Genomic DNA, 24686 nt, shown 5'->3' on the forward strand with positions numbered 1-24686 from the left:
GGTTATTGTTTAAAAACTGAATGAACCAAAGTTTAACGTTTTCTTTGAGAATAACTGTATTATCATTGTTTCAAAATTCGAAGTGGAATTGCTAGAAGCTGACACAGTTCTAGGTACCTAGTATAAGCATGTGCTGGGAAAAACGGCCTGGTTTAAATTCTGGCTTAGTGTTAATACTGAGCTGTCTAGATCTAAATCTAAGCCAAGTGTATTAGTGTCACTAAATCTTTTAATTTTCTCAACTATAAGCATACTGTTATTTTGATGATTACATGGACTAAAGTACTTGTTCTAGGAAAAAAGTAAGAATATTTCCAACAATTCAATTAAAAATACATTTTATTTTTCTGTCAAACTTAGTTGTTCCATTCCTAATTTTTGCTTTTAGAAAAGAGCTGAATGTGTAGGAAAAAGCTGCATGTGTGCTAAGTTGCTTCAGTCACGTCCAACTCTCTGTGACCCCATGGACTCCAGCCCACTAGGCTCCTCTGTCCATGGGAGTCTCCAGGCAAGAATGCTGGAGTGAGCTGCCGTGCCCTCCTCCAGGGCATCTTCCCAACCCAGAAATCAAAGGTAGCCTCTACCTGCACTGGCAGGCGGGTTCCTTACCACTAGCGCCATCTGGGAAGCCCAGACGAAAAGGAGGTCACCCCTTTTAGGTAAGTTGCAAGAGAAATAGAGATGGAATGTCAGTTTCAACTCAGAGTTCACAACTTATAAAGAATTTATTTATGCAATACAGACCTTTTCTCAGATATTTTTCACAGAATTCCACACAGCAATCAACTAGAAAAGTAGAAGTCTACAACACCAAAATAACATTTTTGTAGTACAAATTGCTAATCAAAAGGAAGGGGAAGATTGTTTAATAACAAATAGAAGGTAAAACAAGGCTTGCTTCACACAGCACCCAGTAGCCGCTGCTCTTACACCTGGGGTGGGGGAGCCCAGTATGAACCAACAGGGTTCAGGGTTCAGCCTCAGTATGTGGGCACCCTCGGGGTGAGCTTTGGTACTTACTTGCATTTACTTTAAAAGAAAAACAAGGTGCTGAGTCCAAGAACATCTCCATCATTTCATTCTGGTTTGCTACGAGGACAGATGAGGAAAACACTGCAAATATTTCACACTTGCTAAAACAGTAGATCCTTGAAGATGACCACACAATAAAGTAAGCCTCCCCCAAACCATAATTTTCTAGGTCTAAAACATGCTTGAAAGATAATATTGATAGAAATAATTCATTGAGATGTTTCAAATTACATTAACCATAATTTAAACATGACTATTTAAATCCCAGAAATTTCTGTGCTGAAGAAGCACTGTTGTTTGGAAGAATACAGACCCCAAAGTACAGCATAAAATCCCCACGTCCCAGGATTATAATCCATTTCCTTATTGTTAAAATCATACATTATCAGGATTACAGATAAATGGGAAGTGTTTTTTCATATATAACTAGAATAAGTGGGTTTACTCACTCCACTGTGTATTTCTGTAATTGGTGAAAATAGACTTCTCATTATGACTAAAAATATAGATTTTTTTAAAACTACAGAACCCAGCAGCCAGTTTTCTGCTTTGCTATTCCCCCCAAAAAAGTCAAAGCAAAGTCTACAAAAATAGCAATTAACTTTAAAAAATATTTTGCTTCTTGGAGCACATTTAAGTTACATTCAGATGTGATAGCTGTTTCTCAGAGAAAGCCGCTCAGGGCATGTCCTGCGCTGAGGCTGGGGCGGGCTGGGCCCCGCTGTCAGCATCAGTAGCGGGTTTGGTACTCGTGATGCCACCGGTTAAAGTCGTTGTAGAAGAGAACTATGCTTCCTGAGGCCATGCCGGCAATGATGCACCTGGGAGGGGCAGAGAGGAGGCGTTTAAAACCCAGCAGTCTCCTCAGGCTCTGTTACTAAAGAAGGGCCTGCCGCCCCACATCCGCACAGTAAATACAGCAGATGGCAGCCAAGCCTACAGTTTGTGAGGTTTGTGGTATGGTTTTTGATAACTAAAATGCAGTCTTGGGTAAGCTCAGAGTCCGACCTCTGTCACTCTGCAAGGGTCCAACCCACAGCTTGCCTTTATATGGAAAGTACAGCCAGTACGTGCAGGATGAGTCAGAAAAACCTGAACAGACTAGTCATTCCTGAGGCAGGGAGGCTGGGCCAGGGAATTTTGTATATTGAGGTATCAGAATGAAAATAACGACAATCTCAAAGCAACTGTTGATGCAGGAAGCACCACACGGTCAGTCACAGAGGCATCTGCCATGTACAAATGGCAGACTAAGAAGTCAGTGCTGAGCACAGTTCAGGCCGTGCTGTGTCCGTCCGGCTGAGGGTCGCCACCCACTGACACGCTCGCCCTCTGCAGGAGCTGCTGGTGCAGGGGCAGATGGCGCAGAGCGGCCTCTCTGGGAGGCAGACGCCGGTCTGTTATCTCAGGCCCGTCTCTGGCTAACCTGCTCTCAGATTTGGTTAGGACAGTCCTTCGAGGTCATCCTTCGTGTCCTTAGTAGTGCCTCATATCAAAATTAGGGACTAAAATGTGTCACAACAAAAACCCAACTAAACAGAAAAGGCAATGAGGGTATGAGGGCCGAAAAAGCACTGAGACAGGTAGAAAGCAAAGAATACAAGGGCAGGAGTCTTCCCTATCAGTGATTACTTCACGTGCACGGGGACTAAGTTCTCCAGTCAGAAGGCAGAGACTGGCAAAATGAATGAAGACGTAATCAAACTACATGCTGTGTACCAGAGACTCACTGATCTAAAGACAGGTTGAAAGGATGGAAAAAGATATTCTATGCAAATAATAATGAAAAGGGAGCTACAGTGGCTACACTAATACCAGACAAATAAGTCTTAAGTAAAGTTATAAGACACAAGGATACTATATAGCAATGTTAAAGGTGTCAATCCATCAAAAGTATATAGCAATTACAAACATGTATGAACAGCACACTCAAGACATATAATAGTTGGAAACTTCAATAATGGGTAGAACCACCAGAAAGAAGTAATTAAATAATATTCAATAGTATCTGAACAATATTAAAAACCAATTGGGCCTAAGACATATATAAACATTCACCCAACACATTATGCACACTGGAAATTCTCCAAGATAAGCCATATGTTAGAGCACAAAGCACTTTAAATACACTTTAAAAAGACTGAAATCATATAAAGTGTTTTTCCTAATCACAACAGAATTAAACTAGACATCAATAATAGAAGGAAAATTTGTAAGTTTGACCCAACAGGTCAAAGGAAAATTCTCTAGGGAAATTAGAAAATACCAAGACAAATGAAAACAAAACAACAAGCCAGAACTTACAGGGTGCAGCAAAACCAGTACTAAAAGGGAGGTTTACAGCTGTAAACACAGATACTTAAAGAAAGAAGTATCTCAATCAGTAACCTAATTCTGCACCTTAGAGAACAAGAAAAAGGTGCCAAGTAAACCCAAAGCTAAGAGCAGGAATGAAATAGTAAAAATCAGAATGGGGATAGAAGATAGAAAAATCAGAGTCATGTTGGTTCTCTGAAAAGATAAACAAAATCGACAAAATTTTAAACTAAGAAAAAAGACTCAAATTACTAAAAATCATAAAGTGGACACATTACTACCAATTATATAGAAATAGAAGGATGATCAGAATACTAGGAACATCTATATGCCAACAAATAGGATAATCTAGATGAAATGGAAAAATTCTTAGAACACACATTACTCCACAATTTAATCATGAAGAGAAAATCTGAACAGACATAGCTAGTAATGAGACTGAATCAGTAATTACAACCCTCTCATTACTGAGAACACTAGAGACGTCTACCACACATTTAAAAAAGAACACCAAACACTTTTAAAAAACTACAGAGAACACTTCCTAAATCATTCAATAAGGCCGACACCCTGATATCAAAGTGAAACAGACACTACCAGAAATGAAATTACAGACTACTATCCCTATGATTACTTATACAAACATCTTTAACAAATACTAGCAAAGCAAATCCAGTAGCATATTATGAAGATTATATACCATGAAGAAAGTGGGATTTATTCTTGGAATGTAAGGATTGCTTCAATTTTTGTTTTATATACAAAAATCAATTGTAAGATATCCCATCAATAGAATTAAAAACAAAAAACCCCATGTGAGAAAAGACATTTGACAAGATCCAACATCCTTTCATGATTAAAAAAAAAAATTAAGACCAGATGGAAAGTACCTTAACACAATAAAGGGCATTTATGAAAAATTTCCAGCTAACACTATACTCAGTGGTGAACACTGAAAGCTTTTCCCCTCTTACTGGGAATAAGACAAAGATACCTGCTTTCACTACTTCTAGTCAATATAGTATGAAAAGCCCCAGCCAAAGCAATTAGGCAAGGAAAGAAAGCATCTAAATCTCAAGGGTGTCTAAACAGCCAAAACAATCTCGAAAAAGCACAACAGAATTGGATATCTCACACTTTCTGATTTCAAAACTTACTATAAGAATTGAAAGAGACACGTGTACCCCAGTGTTCATCACAGCACTGTTTACAATAGCCAGGACATGGAAGCAACCTAGATGCCCATCAGCAGACAAATGGATAAGGAAGCTGTGGTCCATATACACCATGGAATATTACTCAGCCGTTAAAAAGAATGCATTTGAATCAGTTCTAATGAGATGGATGAAACTGGAGCCTATTATACAGAGTGAAGTCAGTCAGAAAGAAAAACACTAATACAGTATACTAACGCATATATATGGAATTCAGAAAGACGGTAACGATAATCCCACATGCGAGACAGCAAAAGAGACACAGATGCATAGAACAGTCTTTTGGACTCTGTACGAGAGGGCAAAGGTGGGATGATTTGGGAGAATGGCACTGAAACATGTATATATGTGAAACGAATCGCCAGTCCAGGTTGGATGCATGAGACAGGGTGCTCGGGGCTGGTGCACTGGGATGACCCTGAGGGATGAGATGGGGAGGGAGGTGGGAGGGGGGTTCAGGATGGGGAACACATGTACACCCGTGGCTGATTCATATCAGTGTATGGCAAAAACCACTACAATATTGTAATTAGCCTCCAATAAAAATAAATAAATAAATAAAAACCTTACTATAAAGGTGTAGTAATCAAAACAGTGTGGTATTGGCTTAGAGAGACATGCAGACCAACGTGATGGAGACCAGAAAAAAACTCCCACATACAGGGACAGTCTTTTCAACACACAGTGCTAGGAAAACATACTCACATGCAAAGAGTGCATCATATATAAACAAACATTAATTAAAGATTCACCAAGAAGTAGATATGAGTTAAAACTACAAAACTCTTAGGAGAAAATAAAGAGGAAAAACTTCAAGACATTGAATTTTGCAGTGATCTTGGATATAACACTGAAAGCACAGGCAATAATAGAAAAAATAAATTAGACTTCATCAAAATTAGAGCATTTTGCATATCAAAGGACACTGTGAGATGAAATGATGAAAAGGTTTTGGAAATCGATAGTGGTGATAGTTGTACAACAATGTGAGTATCCTTGATGTCACTGAATTATGCAGCACCAGAAATAGTTTAAGTAGTAAATTTTATGTATACTTTGTCACAATAAAGATGTTAAAAACTAAAATGAAAGACTATATTAAGAAGAAATAGGATGTCAGACAAAGACTGTCTCCCCAAAATGAAGGTTTTAGGAAATAAGCCAGATTTCTCAATGGAATCATTATGGAACAGACGGCATGTCACAAGAAATTCCGTTTAAGAAAAAAGGTACTTTAAGAGTATAGAAACTACAGCAATATAACTGGAACCTTTGTTACTTAAATCCTGTCTAACCCTAGAGAAGATAGCCTCTGTCCACAACTGGCAATGTCATCAAAGAAAACCATGCTTTTAAAAAAGTATCTTGGAAATTCTAATATTCATTCTTCTTCAATTGCATTGGTGACCTGCAGAGCCCAGCCTATCTACATAAATCCCTGGACAGATTTTACCGCCACCAGCATAGCCCCCATTCCAGTGTTACCTTTGGTCGTAAGACAGGGCCATGGCCCGGATCCCGGCATCGCAGCCTGGATAGGCGAACAGCTGCCTGAGGTCCGACACCTGCCAGACCATGACCACACCGCTGTCTCCTCCGGTGAGCAGGTACTGCCCGTCGCGGCTCAGCTGGATGGCCTGGTGAGACACAGCAGCGTTCAGCGGGGTCGGGGCTCCAGGAAAGCCTGCCCGCCCCAGCCCGCACCTCTGATTAACTCGACGTGAAGCCAGCTAATGTGGCATAGGGAGAAGGGAGGGAGTGTGTGTGTTCCTGAGTAGTTTTCAGGAAATCATGAGTCACAGAAGACTTTTGCTGTTTTTCAAAAATCATACGGGCAAAGGTAGGCAATGCTTTTTCTTAATTTTTTAATTTGTGCTTTTTAAGGATGAGGTGCCAAACTCTTCCAACTCTACAAATACTAATTAAATGGTTTGTGTTGTGAACGGAGACCTGGACTCTGAAGTAAGGAGCTTCCTGGCACCTCTGCATTCACTGTGGACACGCCAAGCTACCAAAGCTGGGCAGATGGTGCTAGCTGATATCATACCCCCCATGATAAAAACACTGCCGACCTGGGGGCCCGGCCCCACGGGAGACCACCTACAGCTCAAGCACCCTTGCTAGGCCTGCTGGATTTTTATAGTAGTTGGGACGACAACTTGGTAAGGAAGCACAACTCCCAGGGTAAACCCAGTTGAAGCACTTTCTTCTTGCTTCAGGACTGACTGCTTCCTGCCGGTGCTAAACTCGAAGGGCAGACATGTAATTTGCTCTGTAATCCTGTCAAACCCACCAAAGACAGGTCACTGCCTATTTTTCTATGACTTTTTACATTTTTTTCATGGTTGGAAAAAAATCAAATATTTCATGACATATGAAAATGATATGAATTCTAAATTTCAGTGTGCATAAGTAAGGGCTATTAGGACAAAGCCACACCCATTCATTTCTGGCCACTTTTTTCTTTTTTTTTTAATGGAGAAAGTGTGCCTGCTCCTGACAGAAAAGGTCACTCTCTATTCCAAGAGCAGATCCCACTGCCCCTTCCTCTCCTTTGGCTCCCTGCTCTGCAAACCTTCTTCTCCCGGCTCATTCTTTAGCTGGAGGGCATTGGGAGTTCTAAAAGTTACTGCAAATACCTGTAATCTTATGTCCACCTGGACACAGTGAACGTGGGAATCCAGATGGCAAGCCAGAAAGAAAATATCTACCTTCTGAAAAATATATTTACACTGTTCTGCACTCAGAGCTTTAGGATAGCTGCCTTAAGTCTTCAAGCTACCCTTTTACAACAAAAAAAAATTTTTTAATTACAGAAAAGTAAGGACTGTTTCATAGCTATTCAATTCACATTAAAGTAAATGCAAACTTTTAGAGGTCTCTTAAATATAGCTTATTTTCAAGAACATAAAAATATAGCTAGGAAATCAGAACCCATGGGCAGAAGATAGTTATATGTAAGAAGTATTCTCTAAATTTTAACCAATACAAATAATAAGATTTTTCAATGTAAGTAAAACCCAATATCTTTTCCCCATTCATTTCACAAACAGCACTCTCCAGGGAGTTATCTTGGAAATGAAGACTACTACAAATAATTATTTGCTACACTTATAAAATTCAGCTGATGAAAATCCATTGACCTTGCGGCTGTGGTTCACTTGAGTTTTATACTTGAGGCTTTTTACTGGATAAGTGCTATATTAAAACATAAATTAAAACCATTAATCTTTAATTCTTTGTCCTAGAGTAAAAACTCCCTAATCCTAGTTCTGTGTTGAAATAAATAAAACCTGGACTTTCAGGACTATACTTTTATCCACATCTAAAACATTCTAATAAACCAGACGCCTCCCAAAGTTAAAAAATATTTTGTCGGCCTTTCTCACGAGGGACTTGTCAAGTTTCCCTGGCGGTAAGAGCCAGGGAAGTGTTTCCTGAGCAGCACCCCGTCTCCCACCCCGCCCCAAGTGGAGTTCTTAATTCTCATGAGCCTCCTGAGTGTCCAGGCTGGGCTGAGACTCGAGATGTTATGAGGGCCCTGGAAACCCTTGAACATCAGTCTCTGGACTCCTGGGAGTGTGGATGACACTGGCTGCACTGGTTTCCAGGCGGCACCAGCGGGCCACAGCGTCTGCTGGCAACAATCACATCTGAAGACACAGCTTCCTCCGGAAGAGGAAATAAATGAGTTCCTATGGAGAAATGGTGGCAAGCCTTTGTTTAGGAGAATGTAACTCTGCTGCTCCGTACAGGCTGCCCACTTAAATTTAAGCTCTTCATTAAGACATCTAAACACTGCCTGGTTGCCATGCTCAGATATGTTAACCAAATGCCACCGCAATCTGGCATCTAAATAAAAACAGGCGGGAGGCCTTGATGAGGGCCGAAGTTCCCGCAGGCCGCCTGCCGACAGGGTTCTTGCTATTTCAAAGAAACTTCATTTCTGGTTTGAGCTAATGACTAATTTGTTTCCACGGCCTCCTCCCCTTAGACAGGCTCAGACTGCAGGACGCAGGTGGAGTGTTTTGCTCTGTGATGTCTCTTGCTCCCAGCCTGCGGTGGCCTTCCATCCTTCCCAAGGCAGTCAGCTACGAAAGTGGGGGTCTCTGGAGCTGGGCATGGGTGGCGCTCATTTTAGGCAAGCACGCTTTAATCACACAGTTGCCACTTACAAGTTAGTATGATAAAGTACAGGCGTGCTGGGGAAAAGGCGATGGATTGTTTAAGCCTAAAATCCAGTGGGAAATATTACAGAGGAAAAAACACAACGGCCACAGGGCAGAGAGGAAAAGCATGTGTGTGTGAACAGTGTGCAGAAAGCCTCCAACTGCTGCCTGGAGGAACGTCCTGGAACCCTTGGTACTGACTGAAAGGCTGCAGAAATTGTTTTAGCCAGCTAGGGATTTCAAATTACTTTACAGATTTATTAGTGTAGCTGACAATATAATCGCAACTCAAAGTGACAGATTATCAACATTATTATCGTAAAGAAAAGAGGAAAGGAAAACCCTCTGATGTGTACTTGGTTTAAATGAAGGGAGGGAAAAATAAAAGCAGAGTGTGAGCGTCTGTGTGGGCAGGGCAGGCAAAATGCACTGGAGAAAATTCCCAGAGAGAAGAGGAGAGCAAAGAGGAAAGCCATTTACTGAGTTAACAGGCCATCTTGGAGAATTCCCTGGTGCTCCAGTGGTTAAGACCCCACCCTTTCATTGCTGAGGGCACAGGTTCGATCCCTGGTTGGGGCAACTAAGATCCCACAAGTTGCCTAGTGCAGCCAAAAATTGGGAAAAAAAAGACTTTATTTTATAAAGTCAATCCATGAAAAAAGGAAAAATAAATCATCCTAGGATATAGAAGCAGCAAGAGCCTTCGGTCTGATCAGTGCCATCTGTATCTAAGGTTTCTATTTCTTAATGAGGTTCCCTGGTGGCTTAGATGGTAAATAATCTGCCTGCAATGTGGGAGGCTAGGGTTCGATCCCTGGGTCAGGAAGATCCCCTGGAGAAGGAAATCCACTCTAGTATTCTTGCCTGGAGAATTCCACGGACAGAGGAGGCTGGCGGGCTACAGTCCAAGGGGCTACAGAGAGTCGGACATGACTGAAATACTAGCACTCTCTCTTACTCTCTAGTCCTTCCTGATCCCAGCGTTTACAGGAGGAGAGGGATCAGACTCGATGCAGGACAAGTGGGAGAACGCACGTCACCTAAGTCGCCCCAGGTCAGGAGTGACCATGAGAACAGAGGCCAGAAGTAACTGACACCACACTCAGAGGGCTGAGGCGAGGGCTGAGGCCTCTGCGGCCTTCTGCCCACCCCCAACACATCCTGGGTCCCTTCACTGTAGGCAGGTCACATGTCCCTCCAACCTTATCTCAGGAAATACAAGGGATAAGGTAAAATGAAACTTAACCTGCACCAAGAAATCTGGAGGTGTGAAAAGGAAAACATAGCCTTGAAAACACAGTCTCTCCAAAAGCAGTCCTTATCCTCTCTTCACCCTCTAATGCTCACAGAGCCCTATCCTGAAAATGAGGGAAGGCCTGGGAAGGTCCACCAGGGCCGTCTCTTGTATACCAAAAGTGAAAAACCGTTTGTCAGATTCACATCATAATTTGAAGCACAACTTCCTTAACTTGGTGTGTTTGGGTCTTGTTATCCATACAGAAGTCAAGTTCTGCAATTAGATGCTAACCCTAAATCATCATAATCCCTACCACTCCCACCATCAGCCTGTTCAAGTGTAGAGGGAGCCAGTTTTAGGGTGCTCTTAAGGCACTAGTTCAGCTTTGATACTCGGGAAACAGCAGTGTGCAGTTAACATTCTTAGGTTAAAAAAACAAAAACAGGAAAATAATGAGCAGGGCCACTGACAGCCACCCAGGATGACTTCCCGGGACCTAGGAGTTTCCCTCTGCTGCAGGCTCCTCCCGGCTTCACTTCATGACCTGCGCTGCAGGCTGGGCAGACAGGCCCGGACAGGCTGGGCTCTGAGAAAAAGACACCCCCGTCCAAGTGCCACCGGATGATTCTCTCTCTGGCGAAAAAGAGGCCCGTGGTGTCTAAACACAGAGGCTTCTTTGGTGGACTTTCTACCTCCTCACTCACCTACACACTCTGAGGTCAAAGCACAGATACTGAGAAGTCTGTCAGGTACACTTACCCTTATGTTATCATCTGTTTCCATGGCGGCCTGCAGTTTTCCGTTCACACTGAACGTACAGAAGGAGCCATTCTCATAGAATATGACACAATGGCCCTCTCTTGACGCCTGAATGAGTTTTGGTTTCAGGCAGTTTTCTGGACCCTCCAAAGTCCTTAACAAGTCTCCATTCATGGAATGTATGAGACATGGTCCCTCTGAGAAAACAGAAACAAAAGGCAAAATGAAGTTTTTTCAGAACAGACAAATGTGATCTGAATCTCGAGCACAGATCAAACAGGATGACAGTACCACATCACAGTTGTAGAAAGACTGAAAAAGATATCAATTATTTTGTAAATTCAGCATGCCAGCCAGATCTCACCTTCCACTTGGGAGAAAACAGTCATACATGTCCAATTTCATATCTCAAGAAACAGGAAATTACTTGTGAAATTCATTATGCCCAGAGATGATAAAAAAAAACTGGAGGAATTCAGAAAGGAACAGGACAAACTTCAAATCCGAGAAGAGCTTCCGGGAAGGCTGGGCCTCAGTTAAACACGGGCTGCCGTGAGGTACAAGATGACCTTCCGTGACCCTCCCCGCATCTCACCGGGGCCTGGGGGGGGCGCGGTGAAAACTCAGTCAGGAAGGTGAAGTCACTGCCGAGCACCACACGGAGCAGTGCTTTTCACCTTTACGGAGCGCCTGCTGCATGCAAAGCAGAGGAGGAGCCGGTAACCAAAACCGCCCGTGTGATGAGCAGGTTCTAAGAAACGTCTCGTTGGATAAAAGAGGTAACTAGACCACAGGCCCCACTTTTCTCCGGGCTAAATTACTCCCAGCTACATGGAGTCAGCACCCGTCCTTACGTGACTACTAAAGCACGCCTCTCTGCTTTCTCTTGATCACTCAGGGAGTTGGTAAGTTTTCAGCATCCTCACCATAAATACGTAAGGCGGTGTTTGCTCTGCACAGTTCTGGCAAGCATAGATTTCAGTTCTCACTCTAAATGACCCCAGCCTCAGTTCAGATTTCAGTTACCACAGTAACTGCATAAGGTACACACTTCACAACCAGCTCTTCAGCCCACAAACGACTAGAAATAACAGGCCCACCTCTCTCACAGTATGTGAGTGGTCACTGCGTGTCCGTGACTCAGCTTACCCACAGACAGCCAACCCTGTGGCTGTGTTGCCTCCTTGTCACCAGGGATGGGATGTATGACGTTTTACAAAAACGGATGATCAAAAGAGTGTAGTGGCCAACAAAGATGAGCCTGCCATAAGGCAATGAGAAGTGACAAAGCTGGAAGGGAAGCCTGAAGCAAAGCCACATGGATTTAGAGGACAGAGCTGACCGTGGGGTGTTGATATCACCGAGAGGCTGTGGATACGCAGCCTGAGGGGTGAGTGAAGGTGGCGTCACTGACGTAAGTTAGGAAAGCAGCTTATTAAACACGAGGATATCCTGGGAGTGGGGCCAGCAAGAACCTTTACACTAAAGGAAACCGAGGAGATGCTTCATGACACTGAAAGCAGACAAGGTAAATGTTGGAAGCTGATCCAAACTGAGGAAGGGATCTGACAACTGGTCAAGGCATCAGGAAGATTCTTGCCCCTTATCTTACATTACATGGAGAGGAGTGGACAAGCACTGGCAAAGCACTCGTATTTTTCACCAAGAAGTGAAACACTTTCATTCTCAGTGTTTCCAGTGTTTTAAACTACAGCTTACTAAGTAAATGTTTCACTTGTTTTTATGTCCAGAGACATGTGTATATATGTATGTATATGTGCTCAGTTGTGTCCAACTCTCCGCAACCCCATGGACTGTAGCTCACCAGGCTCCTCTGTCCATGGGATTCTCCAGGCAAGAATACGGGAGCGAGTTGCCATTCTCATCTCCAGGGAAATCTTCCTGACCTGAGGATCAGACTTACGCCTCTTGCATTGCAGGCAGATTCTTTACCACTGCATCACCGGGGAAGCCCGTGTATGCATATGTGTGTGTATGAAACTTAACAAGAGAATTTTAAATGTTTTGATAAAAATTTTAAAAGCCATGGAACAATAATACAATTTCCAATTGATTATTAATCATAATATTTCCCATTTAAATGACTGATTTTTAATATCTTTGCATGAAACCATGAAAGATGTCCAGTTTGGATTGCATGCAGTCCAAGAACTCATGTTAGCTCAGGATAAATAAAATCATTGGGTATAAAAAGCAGTTTTATAGGATTCTTGTTATCATTATTATTGTTTCATTGTTTTGACCAACTAAGTTTTAAATACCAATATTGAACTAATACGTCTTGTTAGCTAGACAAAGTATTATAGTTCAAGGCACAGGTAAGGTGACTCAAAAACTCTATGCCTCCCCATCAGATCAGCCTAAAAGAGATGCGATTACATTGTGTATGTTCAAGAGCTAAGTTCAGGGCAGTGGGACAGAGAGATGAACAGAGTATTACAACTGAACGAAAGTGAATTGGAAACAGCTCTGTTCCTGGACAGATGCTGATTTGCTGTGTGTGCTCTTGGAAAGTGTGCTTAACATCTTTGGCCGGAACGTATGACGATGCTATGAGGGCAGACCCTCAGGCAAACCGGCTGAAGGGTTTTTCCACTCCATTCCCAATGCCATCCTCGTTCAGAGATTTGGAAGGGAAGATAGACTGGGTCAGGAATTTCCGTTCAGGTGTGAGATGGAAGCCAGCCCAGCCAGAATCGAGACGAATAAACAAACACACAAAAATGCCCTTGTTGTCGCCTCACTCTTCAGAGCAATGCTGTGAAACAGGACTTTCTGCGGTGATGGAAAAGTTCCCTTTCTGGGCTGTCCAATACCACAGTCCTTAGTCATAGGTGAATACTGAGGCCCTGCAATGTGGCTAGTGACAGCAGGCAATTGCACTGCACATTTCACTTCATTTCAGTTAACGGGCACAGTCATGGGTCTGCCACGCGTCTAACAGCCCTGTGATAGACAGCACAGCTTCAGGAAAAAAAGCTCCAAGTTCATCTTCAGTGATCTGCTACTGTTGCTAAGTCGCTTCAGTCGTGTCCGACTCTGTGTGACCCCACAGACGGCAGCCCACCAGGCTCCCCCGTCCCTGGGATTCTCCAGGCAAGAACACTGGAGTGGGCTGCCATTTCCTTCTCCAGTGCATGAAAGTGAAAAGTGAAAGTCAAGTCGCTCAGTCATGTCCGACTCTTCATGACCCCATGGACTGTAGCCTACCAGGTTCCTCCGTCCATGGGATTTCCCAGGCGAGAATACTGGAGTGGGGTGCCATTGCCTTCTCCGGATCTGCTACTAGAAGACACCAAAAAATGCACTCATTTTTTGAAGGTCCCGCAGATTTACCTTTAGAGCCACTCAACACGAGGCCGAGCTCTGCGCAGACAGCAGCACAAGTGATCTCATAGTCATGACCTGTCAGAATGGCCCGAGGAGTGGTGGTCTCACCTTTTGGGGGAAAAAAAGATAAAAAGAACAAATTAATTCGAGTTCATGTGAGGGATGACCTCCCTGTACTCACGAGTAAATCACCAATAATTTGTTCCTAATACCCATAACGCCTAAAGCTTCAATTTACAGCTTTGGAAAGAAACATTTGTGTCAGTTGCTCAGTCGTGTCCAACTCTTCTTCGACCCCATGGAATGTAGCCCACCAGGCTCCTCTGTCCATGAGGACTCTCCAGGCAAGAACGCTGGAGTGGGTTGCCATGCCCTCCTGCAGGGGATCTTCCTGACCTAAGAATTTAATCCAGGTCTCCTGCATTTGCAGGCAGGAGCCACCATGGACTTTGACCCCAAATCCTATTTTCAGGTGATGATCTGGACTCTGTGCTACAGTCTGAGGAGCGCAGGTTGCTAAATTTCTAAGCTTTACATGGTGATCAAGCAACGATAGTTTAAAACAGAAAAAATAACACAAAAATCTGCATTATAACTGCCTCAGATACATTTGCAAATATAATATGCATCTGATGAGATGATCTATGGATGAATAATAATAAAGTACGGAATGTGGTGGCTTCCTCTCCCCGCCCCCTTAGCAGGCCCTCCTCCTCCTGGGCCACTGAGACCCTTGTCTTGGTGAGGATAGTCTGAACTGCATTCATGGTGTCTCAAAGCAGTTCAGTTCAGTTCAGTTGCTCAGTCGTGTCCAACTCTTTGCAACCCCATGGACTGCAGCACGCCAGGCTTCCCTGTCCTTCATCATCTCAAACTCATGTCCACTGAGTCGGTGATGCCATCCAACCATCTCATCCTCTGTCATCCCCTTCTCCTGCCTTCAATCTTCCCCAGCATCAGGGTCTTTTCCAGTGAGTCAGTTCTTCCCATCAGGTGGCCAAAGGATTGGAGTTTCAGCTTCAGCATCAGTCCTTCCAATGAATATTCAGGATTGATTTCCTTTAGGATTGACTGGTTTTATCTCCTTGCAGTCCAAGAAGACTCGAGAGTCTTTTCCAACACCACAGTTCAAAAGCATCAATTCTTCGGTGCTCAGCTTTCTTTATAGTCCAACTCACATCCATATATGACTACTGGAAAAACTATAACTTTGACTAGACAGACCTTTGTCAGCAAAGTAATGTCTCTGCTTTTTAATATGCTGTCTAGGCTGGTCATGGTTTTTCTTCCAAGGAGCAAATGTCTTTTAATTTCATGGCTGCAGTCACCATCTGCAATGATTTTGGAGCCCAAGAAAATAAAGTCTGTCACTGTTTCCATTGTTTCCCCATCTATTTGTCATGAAGTGATGGGGCCAGATGCCATGACCTTACTTTGCTGAATGTTGAGTTTTAAGCCAACTTTCTCATCCTCCTCTTTCATTCATCTTCATCAAGAGGCTCTTTAGTTCTTCTTTGCTTACTGCCATAAGGGTGGTATCATCTGTGTATCTAAGATTATTGATTTTTCTCCTGGCAACCTTGATTCCAGCTTGTGCTTCATCCAGCCCAGCATTTCTCATGATGTACTCTGCATATAAGTTAAATAAGCAGGGTGACAATATACAGCCTTGACATACTCCTTTCCCAATTTGGAACCAGTCTGTTGTTCCATGTCTGGTTCTACCTGTTACTTCTTGACCTGCACACAGATTTCTCAGGAGGCAGGTCAGGTGGTCTGGTATTCCCATCTCTTGAAGAATTTTCCACAGTTTGTTGTGATCACACAGTCAAAGGCTTTGGCATAGTCAATAAAGCAGAAGTAGATGTTTTTCTGGGATTCTCTTACTTTTTCAGTGATCCAACAGATGTGGGTAATTTGATCTCTCTGGTTCCTCTGCCTTTTCTAAATCCAGCTTGAACATTTGGAAGTTCCTGGTTCATGTATTGTTGAAGCCTAGCTTAGAGAATTTTGAGCATTACTCTGCTAGCGTGTGAGATGAGTGTAATTGTGTGGTAGTTTGAGCAGTCTTTGGCATTGCTTTTCTTTGGGATTGGAATGAAAACTGACCTTTTCCATCCTGTGGCCACTGCTGAGTTTTCCAAATTTGCTAGCATACTGAGTGCAGCACTTTCACAGCATCATCTTTGGGGATTTGAAATAGCTCAACTGGAATTCCATCACCTCCACTAGCTTTGTTTATAGTGATACTTCCTAAGGCCCACTTGACTTTGCACTCCAGGATGTCTGGCTCTAGGTGAGTGATCATACCATTGTGTTATGACCAAATGCTGCTGGTCAAAAAATTAACTAGTGGTTTTTATGATGGTCAGTGTGTTCTCTGAAATGTCATGCAAATTTAGGTACCTGCCTGTGTTTTGGGGGGTGGGAAGAAAGAAAAGAGGTTTTCTTGACAGCACATTGACCCAAACCAGGAGAGCACCTCTCCTTTGAAGACAGTCTGGTCTCTGTGCTCTGGGCCCCTCTGCCCCAGGAACCTGCAGTTACTTCAATCTGTCTGGTCGTCTCACATAATTAATACAGTGCATTTACTGACTGCATGACGCAAGCTTCGGTCCCCACCGTGTCCTTCCTGGCTTTTGGTTACTCTAGGTGCTTCTGAGTGAAAAGGTATCATGTCAAACTCTGCACCACACTGGCTGTGCTCTGTGCAGATGCAGGAACTGGCTTGCATGCCGGTTGACTGACCAAGGGAGCCCTCAAATGAAATCCTAAAAGGTCAGGGGGTAAGTGCAACAGGGGCTTGGTTTCTTTGACTTAGTTTTAAAACTTTTGGGGGGTGAGAATGGGCTTCCCAGGTGGTGCTACTGGTAAAGAGCCCGCCTCTCAACGTAGGACATATGAGAGACATGGGTTCGATCCCTCAGTTGGGAATATTCCCTGGAGGAGGGGATGGCAACCCACTGCAGTATTCTTGCCTGGAGAATCCCATGGACAGAGTGGCTTGGCGGATCTATATGGACACGACTGAAGTGACTTAGCACGCAGCACGCATGCATGGGAAGAAAAATCCACCTTAATACAAAGTTAACTTCAGATTTTCCAAACCAGAAAGCATTTGTTACACAAGCGACTATTTTTTTTTCCCTTTAAAAGTATATAAATTTGTTAAGAAAAGAAGCAAATAATGCAAACCTATCTGACTTACTTAACCTTCTGCTGGAGGTAAGTCTTGCCACTAAAAACAGAAATAATTTTAAAAAGTTACCAATACTTTAGCCCTGATTCATGGTTTCTTCCCCTTTCTCAAGATGCTCTATATTCCACAAAAATACCATATGATGTTATAGTTTTGAAATTAATGTCTATCTATTGACAACTTTCTTAAAATCAAGAATTAAAATCATTAAGATCTAAGGAATATATTTTCATAGTTATTGTTCCTTTTTGTTTTCATAAGTTACCATTTTCTGGAATGCTGTCACTTAAGCATGCCAATGCTAACTTTTTTATTTGTTTGTTTTCTAGATCTAAGAGTATTTTCTCAGGGACATGGAGAGGAAATGAGAAGATTGCTTTCAATTAGGTTTCTTTCTTTAATGTGAAAGAGTTGAAATACTGAGAATTTTCTAAGACTGTAAAGTTAGGGTTTAGGAAGCCTCATGATTTACCCCATAAAGTTAATTAAGATATAAGCATTCTTTTTTGTAAACTCATAATTAAGATTTTTGTAACTATGCTTTACTGACAAGTACTAGTTTCTAATAATCCACACCACACCGATCATTTTTCCCTCCACACATCAGAACACACAGGCACATGCTGTGTCATTTCAAAACCAAAAGACATTTTTCTTTTCCTTGGACTTGATCTCTAAATAAGGCCTGTTCAATGCTAGGACTCTGGCTTCAAAGTTTGGCAAAATGTTTCCTAACCCAGGAAGCAGATTAGACAGCTCAGGAAATACAGGGGGGAGAAAGAGGAAAAGGAGAGAAAAAGAAAAGAAAAACAACCAATTGAAAGCATAAGGGTAAATTTATTATCATTGGGTTCTACTCAAGTAACTGATTTCACTAGACTTTTTCCAGTAAAAAAAAAAAACAAAACCAAAAAACAGCCCCGGCTACTGAACTTTCCCCCACCTCAGGAAACGCACATTAACAACCTCTAAAAGTCCACACACAACAATATAAGAAGAGAGATCATCTCCTCTAAGAAAAGCTATTTCCAGTCTTGTTTAAAGACTAAACTTCATATTACCCTTTACTGTATGGGGTGAAGATCGGATATTCTTTACATTTTCTCATTAAAAAATATGCTCAGAATAAATACTTGGATTTTTATAAGTTTATAAACTGAATGTTTTACATATTACAATTTCACTGTAGCAAACAGAATTATACGATGTGAGATTTAAGTCCAACAGGTCCAAACTGGTAAGTTCAACAGATATTTTGGGAACCCCTTGGAATGAAATTATGAAGGGTAGACATGATGATGGGGGAAGGGAAACGCAGGGTTCATAGTGGCTCACAGAATCTATTTATTTCTCTATGGTTACATTATCCTGCAATATAGCAATAACATTCACATATCGATAACAATACATATATATGTCTATGTCTATGTGTTTGGAAATCCTAGAAAGGAAATCTGGGAACCATAGAAGACTCTCACTGCAGCACTCAGCTAAATCTGCCCCTCCTGTCAACACACAGAGTTAATACCTAGCGGGGAAAATCTGCTCAAATAAGACAACACTGGCCACATATTACTTTTTCAAAGACTCCAAAGCTATGGCCATCTCTCTTCGAAGTCTCTAAACTGAATATAGAGCAGGGGTAAAATGTCTTCTGAAAAACATCAGGTTAATTCTTTGATAAAAATTTGCAGTAGTTAGTGGATACAAAAAGTCTTCACTTTTGCTTTCTGAGATAGTAGGATCTACCAAAAGCTATAGATCATAAAGCAGAACAGATTCCCTCAAGAACCTTTTAAAGTCTTACTGCTTGAAAAATCGTCATGGCTTTCAATAAAGCTGAAGAGAAAAATTTATCTTGCCGCTAGTTTAAGGGGCTGCACTTCAAACTCTTCTTAAAGAAAAGTAAAAAGAGAAAGAGGATAGACTTCTTGGACTGCTTTGAAAAGCTTGAGCAATTACTTCAAAGGAAAGGGTGTCTTTGTCCGGAGAGCAGGTTTATGACTACTGATGCAAATCCTAACCAAAGGCTGAAAAGGACACTCAGTGCATCTTTATGGATGACCTTAAAGGAAGATGAACAAGTCAAAGGAGATTAAAGACAGTCCAAATCCTGCCACAAACACCAGGACACATCAGTTTTTACAGATGTGCTTTTCTCAGTACATAACAGGGAATATCAGTTACTAACTTACAGACGCCATTGTAACAACCCACGTTTCATTTAAGCAGCACAAGATCTCCATAATACCCATTAAGCATTTATATTGGACCTGTGTTTTAAAATACTAGGTGGAATGTTTTACACCATTAGGCAGAATAACAAATGCTGCTATTAAATGTGTTTCTTTCATGCTCTCATAACACTGAGAGTATTTCTTCATCAAATGGACTCTGAACCACTTAAAGTTAGACCTGAAAGAAGAGACGGAGGAAACAGTAATTTCTCTGGTATCCTGTTCATAAATATCCAATGAGAAAAATATTTCAAAAGATCTGTATCCATTAAGACAAAGAGAATTAATAAGCCAGGTAAAAATAGCCCTGACGCCTATTTCTGGCAAAATTTGACTTGCATTTTTAAAAATGAATAAAGTTCTTGGTACTTTGGGCATCATCTCCTCAGCCTTAATGAAAATTAAATTATTTTTAAAAGGCACTGCAAAGTTCTCATTAGCAGTTTAAGTACGTTGTTACTGGCAGAGAGAACCCGCTTCATTCATTTACCATTTTCATACCATCTATCATGAAATGAGGAGCAGGTCAACATTTCCCTTAGTTTTAGTTTTATAGAAGTAAAATTAGCTCTTTCAATTAAAACTTAAGTTTAACTACTCCTTGGACAGACATTAACATTTCCCATTTGTTTATTCACTCATTCCTTTAATTCCTTCACTTTAACATAACATTTACCAAGTATGTATTATGTGCTGTGGAAACAAGAAAGGCAAGAAAATATGACCTTGTATTTGTAAATGATTTGATTTTAAATGGTCACTGTATAAGGTTTTGTTGACCCTACTATAAGCCTACTAATTATAAATATCTATTATTGGAAAGATCAAAAAGCTGCACTGAAGTCCAAATTATTATAACTTAACTTTTATACAAAATAAATATTTACCATCAACTAATAAGGTTTTTACATAAAAACAACCAATATGATTTTCCAGGTTAGCAAAATCTAATACCCATCTGACCTCTTAAGGGACATAAAACAAAATATGAAACCTGGCTTTAAAAAAAAAAATCACTTCAATAGAGTATTCATTTTGAAAGAAAGTGTAAATTTGTTTAAGGACCTAAATATATAATTATTACATATATACACTTGCCATTTCCTAAAGCTGGATACTTCTGTTTTGCACATCTTTTATTCCATTTTAATTACATTTGATTACTATAAAGCACTCATCAACGAAAAAATTCATATGAAAACTGAAGACTAAGGTTTCTCATGTGGTTCACCATAATGGTAAATCAGGAGAGGAAATGGTTTTTGTGAAGCAGAAATGAGGTTAGTTGTTAAATGTTTCTTAAATCTTTCTATTAACTTTCTAATTTTTCAACTACAATGATAACACTACATTTTAATTATACAAAGAGAAATTATTTAAGACTTGGTCTATATATACCATCTCTACCAACCTTTCTTTCTCTTTTCATTTCATTATGGATTTTTTCCATTGTGAAAACATGTTGATTTTGTTGAACATATACATTACAGAAAACAAGTCATGGCTGCATTTAGAATATGACAACCAACAATAAAATTTGGTAGCTTCCTCTTGTAAATATTATTAGAATCATTAATATATGACAGTATAATGTTGGTTTAGAACTCAATAATACTAAGTTATTGATTTATAACCTTTCTCCTTTCTATGATATATACTATATATATATGTTTATATGAACTTATATAAACAAAAGTTGATGACAACAGAATCATCTTCTAATATTACATTAAAAAGTGCACTTGTGTAAGTATATACCTACAATTGTATATACATAAAGTATATTCCTAACATGTGTAATAGCATTTAAAAAGTACAAAATCTTATCATGGCATACTTTTGTAAGAACTCAATACTAACTAGAGATTGCTAGAGGTAATAAAATTATCTTCTGCAAGTGCTAAGAGTGCTTTAGTGACAAAGTTGTATCAAATTTTCCACAGTTGATGATCCAATGAAATGAAACTTAAAACGCTGTCCAGTTTAGTGGGTAAGAATGGTGCCTCTGGCCTAGAGTGCCTAGGTTTGAATCCAGGCTCTAGTTTGCTAGCTATGCTTCCTTTCCCTTGGGTTTTGAAGCTCATAGGTCTTACTAGAACTATGAAGACTATGAGAACTTAAATTCACGTCCACTGAGTCGGCAATGCTATCCAACCATCTAATCCTCTGTCGTCCCCTTCTCCTCCTGCCCTCAACCTTTCCCAGCATCAGGGTCTTTTCTAAGGAGTCAGTTCTTTGCATCAGGTGGCCAAAGTATTGGAGCTTCAACTTCAGCATCAGTCCTTCCAATGAATATTCAGGGTTGATTTCCTTTTGGATTGACTAGTTTGATCTCTTTGCTGTCCAAGGGACTCTCAAGAGTCTTCTCTAGCACCCCAATTCGAAAGCATCAGTTCTTTGGTGCTCAGCCTTCGTCATGGTCCAACTCTCACATCTGTACATGACTACTGGAAAAACCATAGCTTTGACTATATGGACCTTTGTTGTCAAAGTGATGTCTCTGCTTTTTAATACGCTGTCTAGGCATAGAAAAAAGTCTGGAATGATAACTAGTAAATGTAAACAATCTCCTCCTGCCCTCAATCTAGTAAGTTCTCATAGTTCTAGAAAGATCTAGAAAGTAGAGGCATACTGATATTCTCTCTGTGCCTCATCTATAAAACAAGGATAACAACAGGACTGGGCTGCTCAGGTGGCTCCGTGGTAAAGAATACGCCTGCCAATGAAGGAGATGCAAGAGACGTGGACTCGATCCCCGAGTTGGGAAGATCCTCTGGAGAAGGAATCCCCACTCCAGTATTCCTACCTGGAGAATCTCATGGACAGAGGAACCTGGTGGGCTACAGACTGAGGCTGCAAAGAGTCCAACACAACTGCGCGCGCACACACACGCGCACACACACACACACACACACACAATACCAGGACTTCCATGAGGACTGATGAGCTACTATGTAACGTGCTGAAGCTGTGCCTCGCATGTAGGGAGCACTCAAGAAACACCAGCTAGCAGCAGGAGAATGGTGCATATTTTCACCCTCTGTTGCACACATTTTTTTGGAGCTGAAGTATATCTCATCCTGTGACACAAAAATACCAATTATAAATGGTTCTTACTACTATTTTTCCTGCCAGGGAGGAGAATATACCTTCATTTCCAGAAAGGAGACTATGATTTCTCCCATTCCTCTTTTTCTTAGATTTTCCAACCTTCTCTGACAATCCATTTAATTCTGATATAGCCAGAGCATGGAGCTGAGAGCAGGAAGGGAAGGCACATTACAATAACTAGGCATTTTCTTACCTAATAAAATATATTTATTGTCTCTGATTATCAAAATAATATATGCTCATTATAAAGCATTCATATAATTTAGTAAATTATGAAGAAGAAAACGAAAAAATGTCTCTAAGTTCCACTACCTAAAATGACCATTGCTTACATTTACCAGTTATTATTTCAAACTTTTTTCTAGCATATTAAAAAGCAGAGACATCACTTTGACAACAAAGGTTCATACAGTCAAGGCTATGGTTTTTCCAGCGGGCATGTATAGATGTGAGAGTTGGACCATAAAGATGACTGACTGCCGAAGAATTGATGCTTTCGAACTGTGGTGTTGGAGAAGACTCTTGAGAGACCCTTGGACAGCAAGGGGATCAAACCAGTTCATCCTGAATATTCACTGCAAGGACTGATGCTGAAGCTGAAGCTCCAATACTCTGGCCACCTGATGCGAAGGGCCAACTCAATGGAAAAGATCCTGATGTTGGGAAAGGTTGAGGGCAGGAGGAGAAGTGGGCGACAGAGGATGAGACGGTTGGATGACATTGCTGACTCAATGGATATGAGTTTGATCAGACTCTGGGAGATAGTGAAGGACAGGGAAGCCTGGCATGCTGCAGTCCATGGCATCGTGAAGAGTTACATGCAGCTGAACAACAGCAATACACAGTATACAAAGCATACACTTACCCACACAGATACTTAAAATGTAACTTATTTACGCGTGGTTTGGTGATTTCTCACACTTACCAATTCGGAGAGCATATCCTTTCCTGTCAATATCACAATTCATAATACATTAATGGCCATACGGTCTTCCATCGTGTGGACATATCAAACTTTACTTAACTTGTGTACTTCTTTTATCCTAGTTTTTTGAGACTTTTCACTCGCCAATTCCCCACAGACAGGCTTATCTTTGGCTCTAATTCTTTGATAGCTTCTGTAGTTACATATGTGTGTCTGGAAACATCAACATTATAAAACTCTGCCTCCAAAAATAATGTAGATACTTAGAAAAGTTGTTGAAATCTTATCCATATTTGTTCATGTTTAATATTATGATTCTTATAAATATGAAAATGAAAATGGATAACTATTTTTATCTATCAACCCTAAATATCCAAGTCACATAAAATTCTTTGTAATTTGTCCTCCTTAACATTTTTAACATTTGTTAAAGATACACAAGTAAGGCATTAGTGAAAAGTATAGAGGATTTTCACATCTTTAGCAATTTGAAACACCTGGATTTGACACCAAAAGCAAAGACAACCAAAGCAAAAAATAAACAAGTGAGATTACATAAAGCTAAAAACCTCTAGACAGCAAATGAAACCATCAACCAAATGAAAAGGCAACAGATTGAATGGGGGAAAATATTTACAGATCATAATATCTGAAAAAGGGTTAATATCCAAAACATGTAAAGAATTCACATAACCCAATATCAAGAGAACAATCTAACTTAAAAATGGACAGAGGATCTGAATATATATATATATCTTTTTTTTTTTTTTTTTTTTTTTTAACAAAGAATACATACAGACGGCTAAGAAGTACAGAAAAAGGTAACCCAACACCACTTATCACCAGGGAAATGCAAACCACAATGAGATACCCTCACATCTGCTAGGCTGGCTTTATGAGAAGGACAAGAAATAACAAGCTTTGATAAGAAAGTGGAGAAAGGGGAATCCTTGTGCACTGCTGGTAGGAATGTAAATTGGTGCAAACACTATAGAAAACAGTATGCAGGTTCCTCAAAAAGTTAAAACTATAACTACCACGTGATCCAGCAAGTTCACTTCTAGGTGTAAATGAAAACTAATTCGAGAAGATATTTGCACCCCATGTTCACTGCAACATTATTCACAATGGCCAAG

General features: G+C 40.9%; 1 protein-coding gene across 3 annotated transcripts in view; it reads right to left on the minus strand.

Moving 5' to 3' along the window:
* Positions 1–706: 706 nt before the first annotated feature.
* LRBA (LPS responsive beige-like anchor protein) overlaps positions 707–24686 on the minus strand; it is a 719345-nt gene continuing 695365 nt past the window's right edge. For all 3 annotated transcript variants that reach the window (XM_065905003.1, XM_065905001.1, XM_065905002.1), the window contains exons 54-57: positions 14085–14186; positions 10728–10924; positions 6048–6199; positions 707–1853 (exon numbers count right to left, since the gene is read on the minus strand). In XM_065905003.1, the coding sequence (XP_065761075.1) occupies positions 1763–1853; positions 6048–6199; positions 10728–10924; positions 14085–14186 (542 nt within the window). In that variant the 3' untranslated portion in view covers positions 707–1762. The remainder of the gene's footprint in view (positions 1854–6047; positions 6200–10727; positions 10925–14084; positions 14187–24686) is intronic.

The sequence above is a fragment of the Muntiacus reevesi genome, chromosome 13 (assembly GCF_963930625.1).
Source record: "Muntiacus reevesi chromosome 13, mMunRee1.1, whole genome shotgun sequence".
In the NCBI taxonomy this organism is placed as follows: Eukaryota; Metazoa; Chordata; class Mammalia; order Artiodactyla; family Cervidae; genus Muntiacus; species Muntiacus reevesi.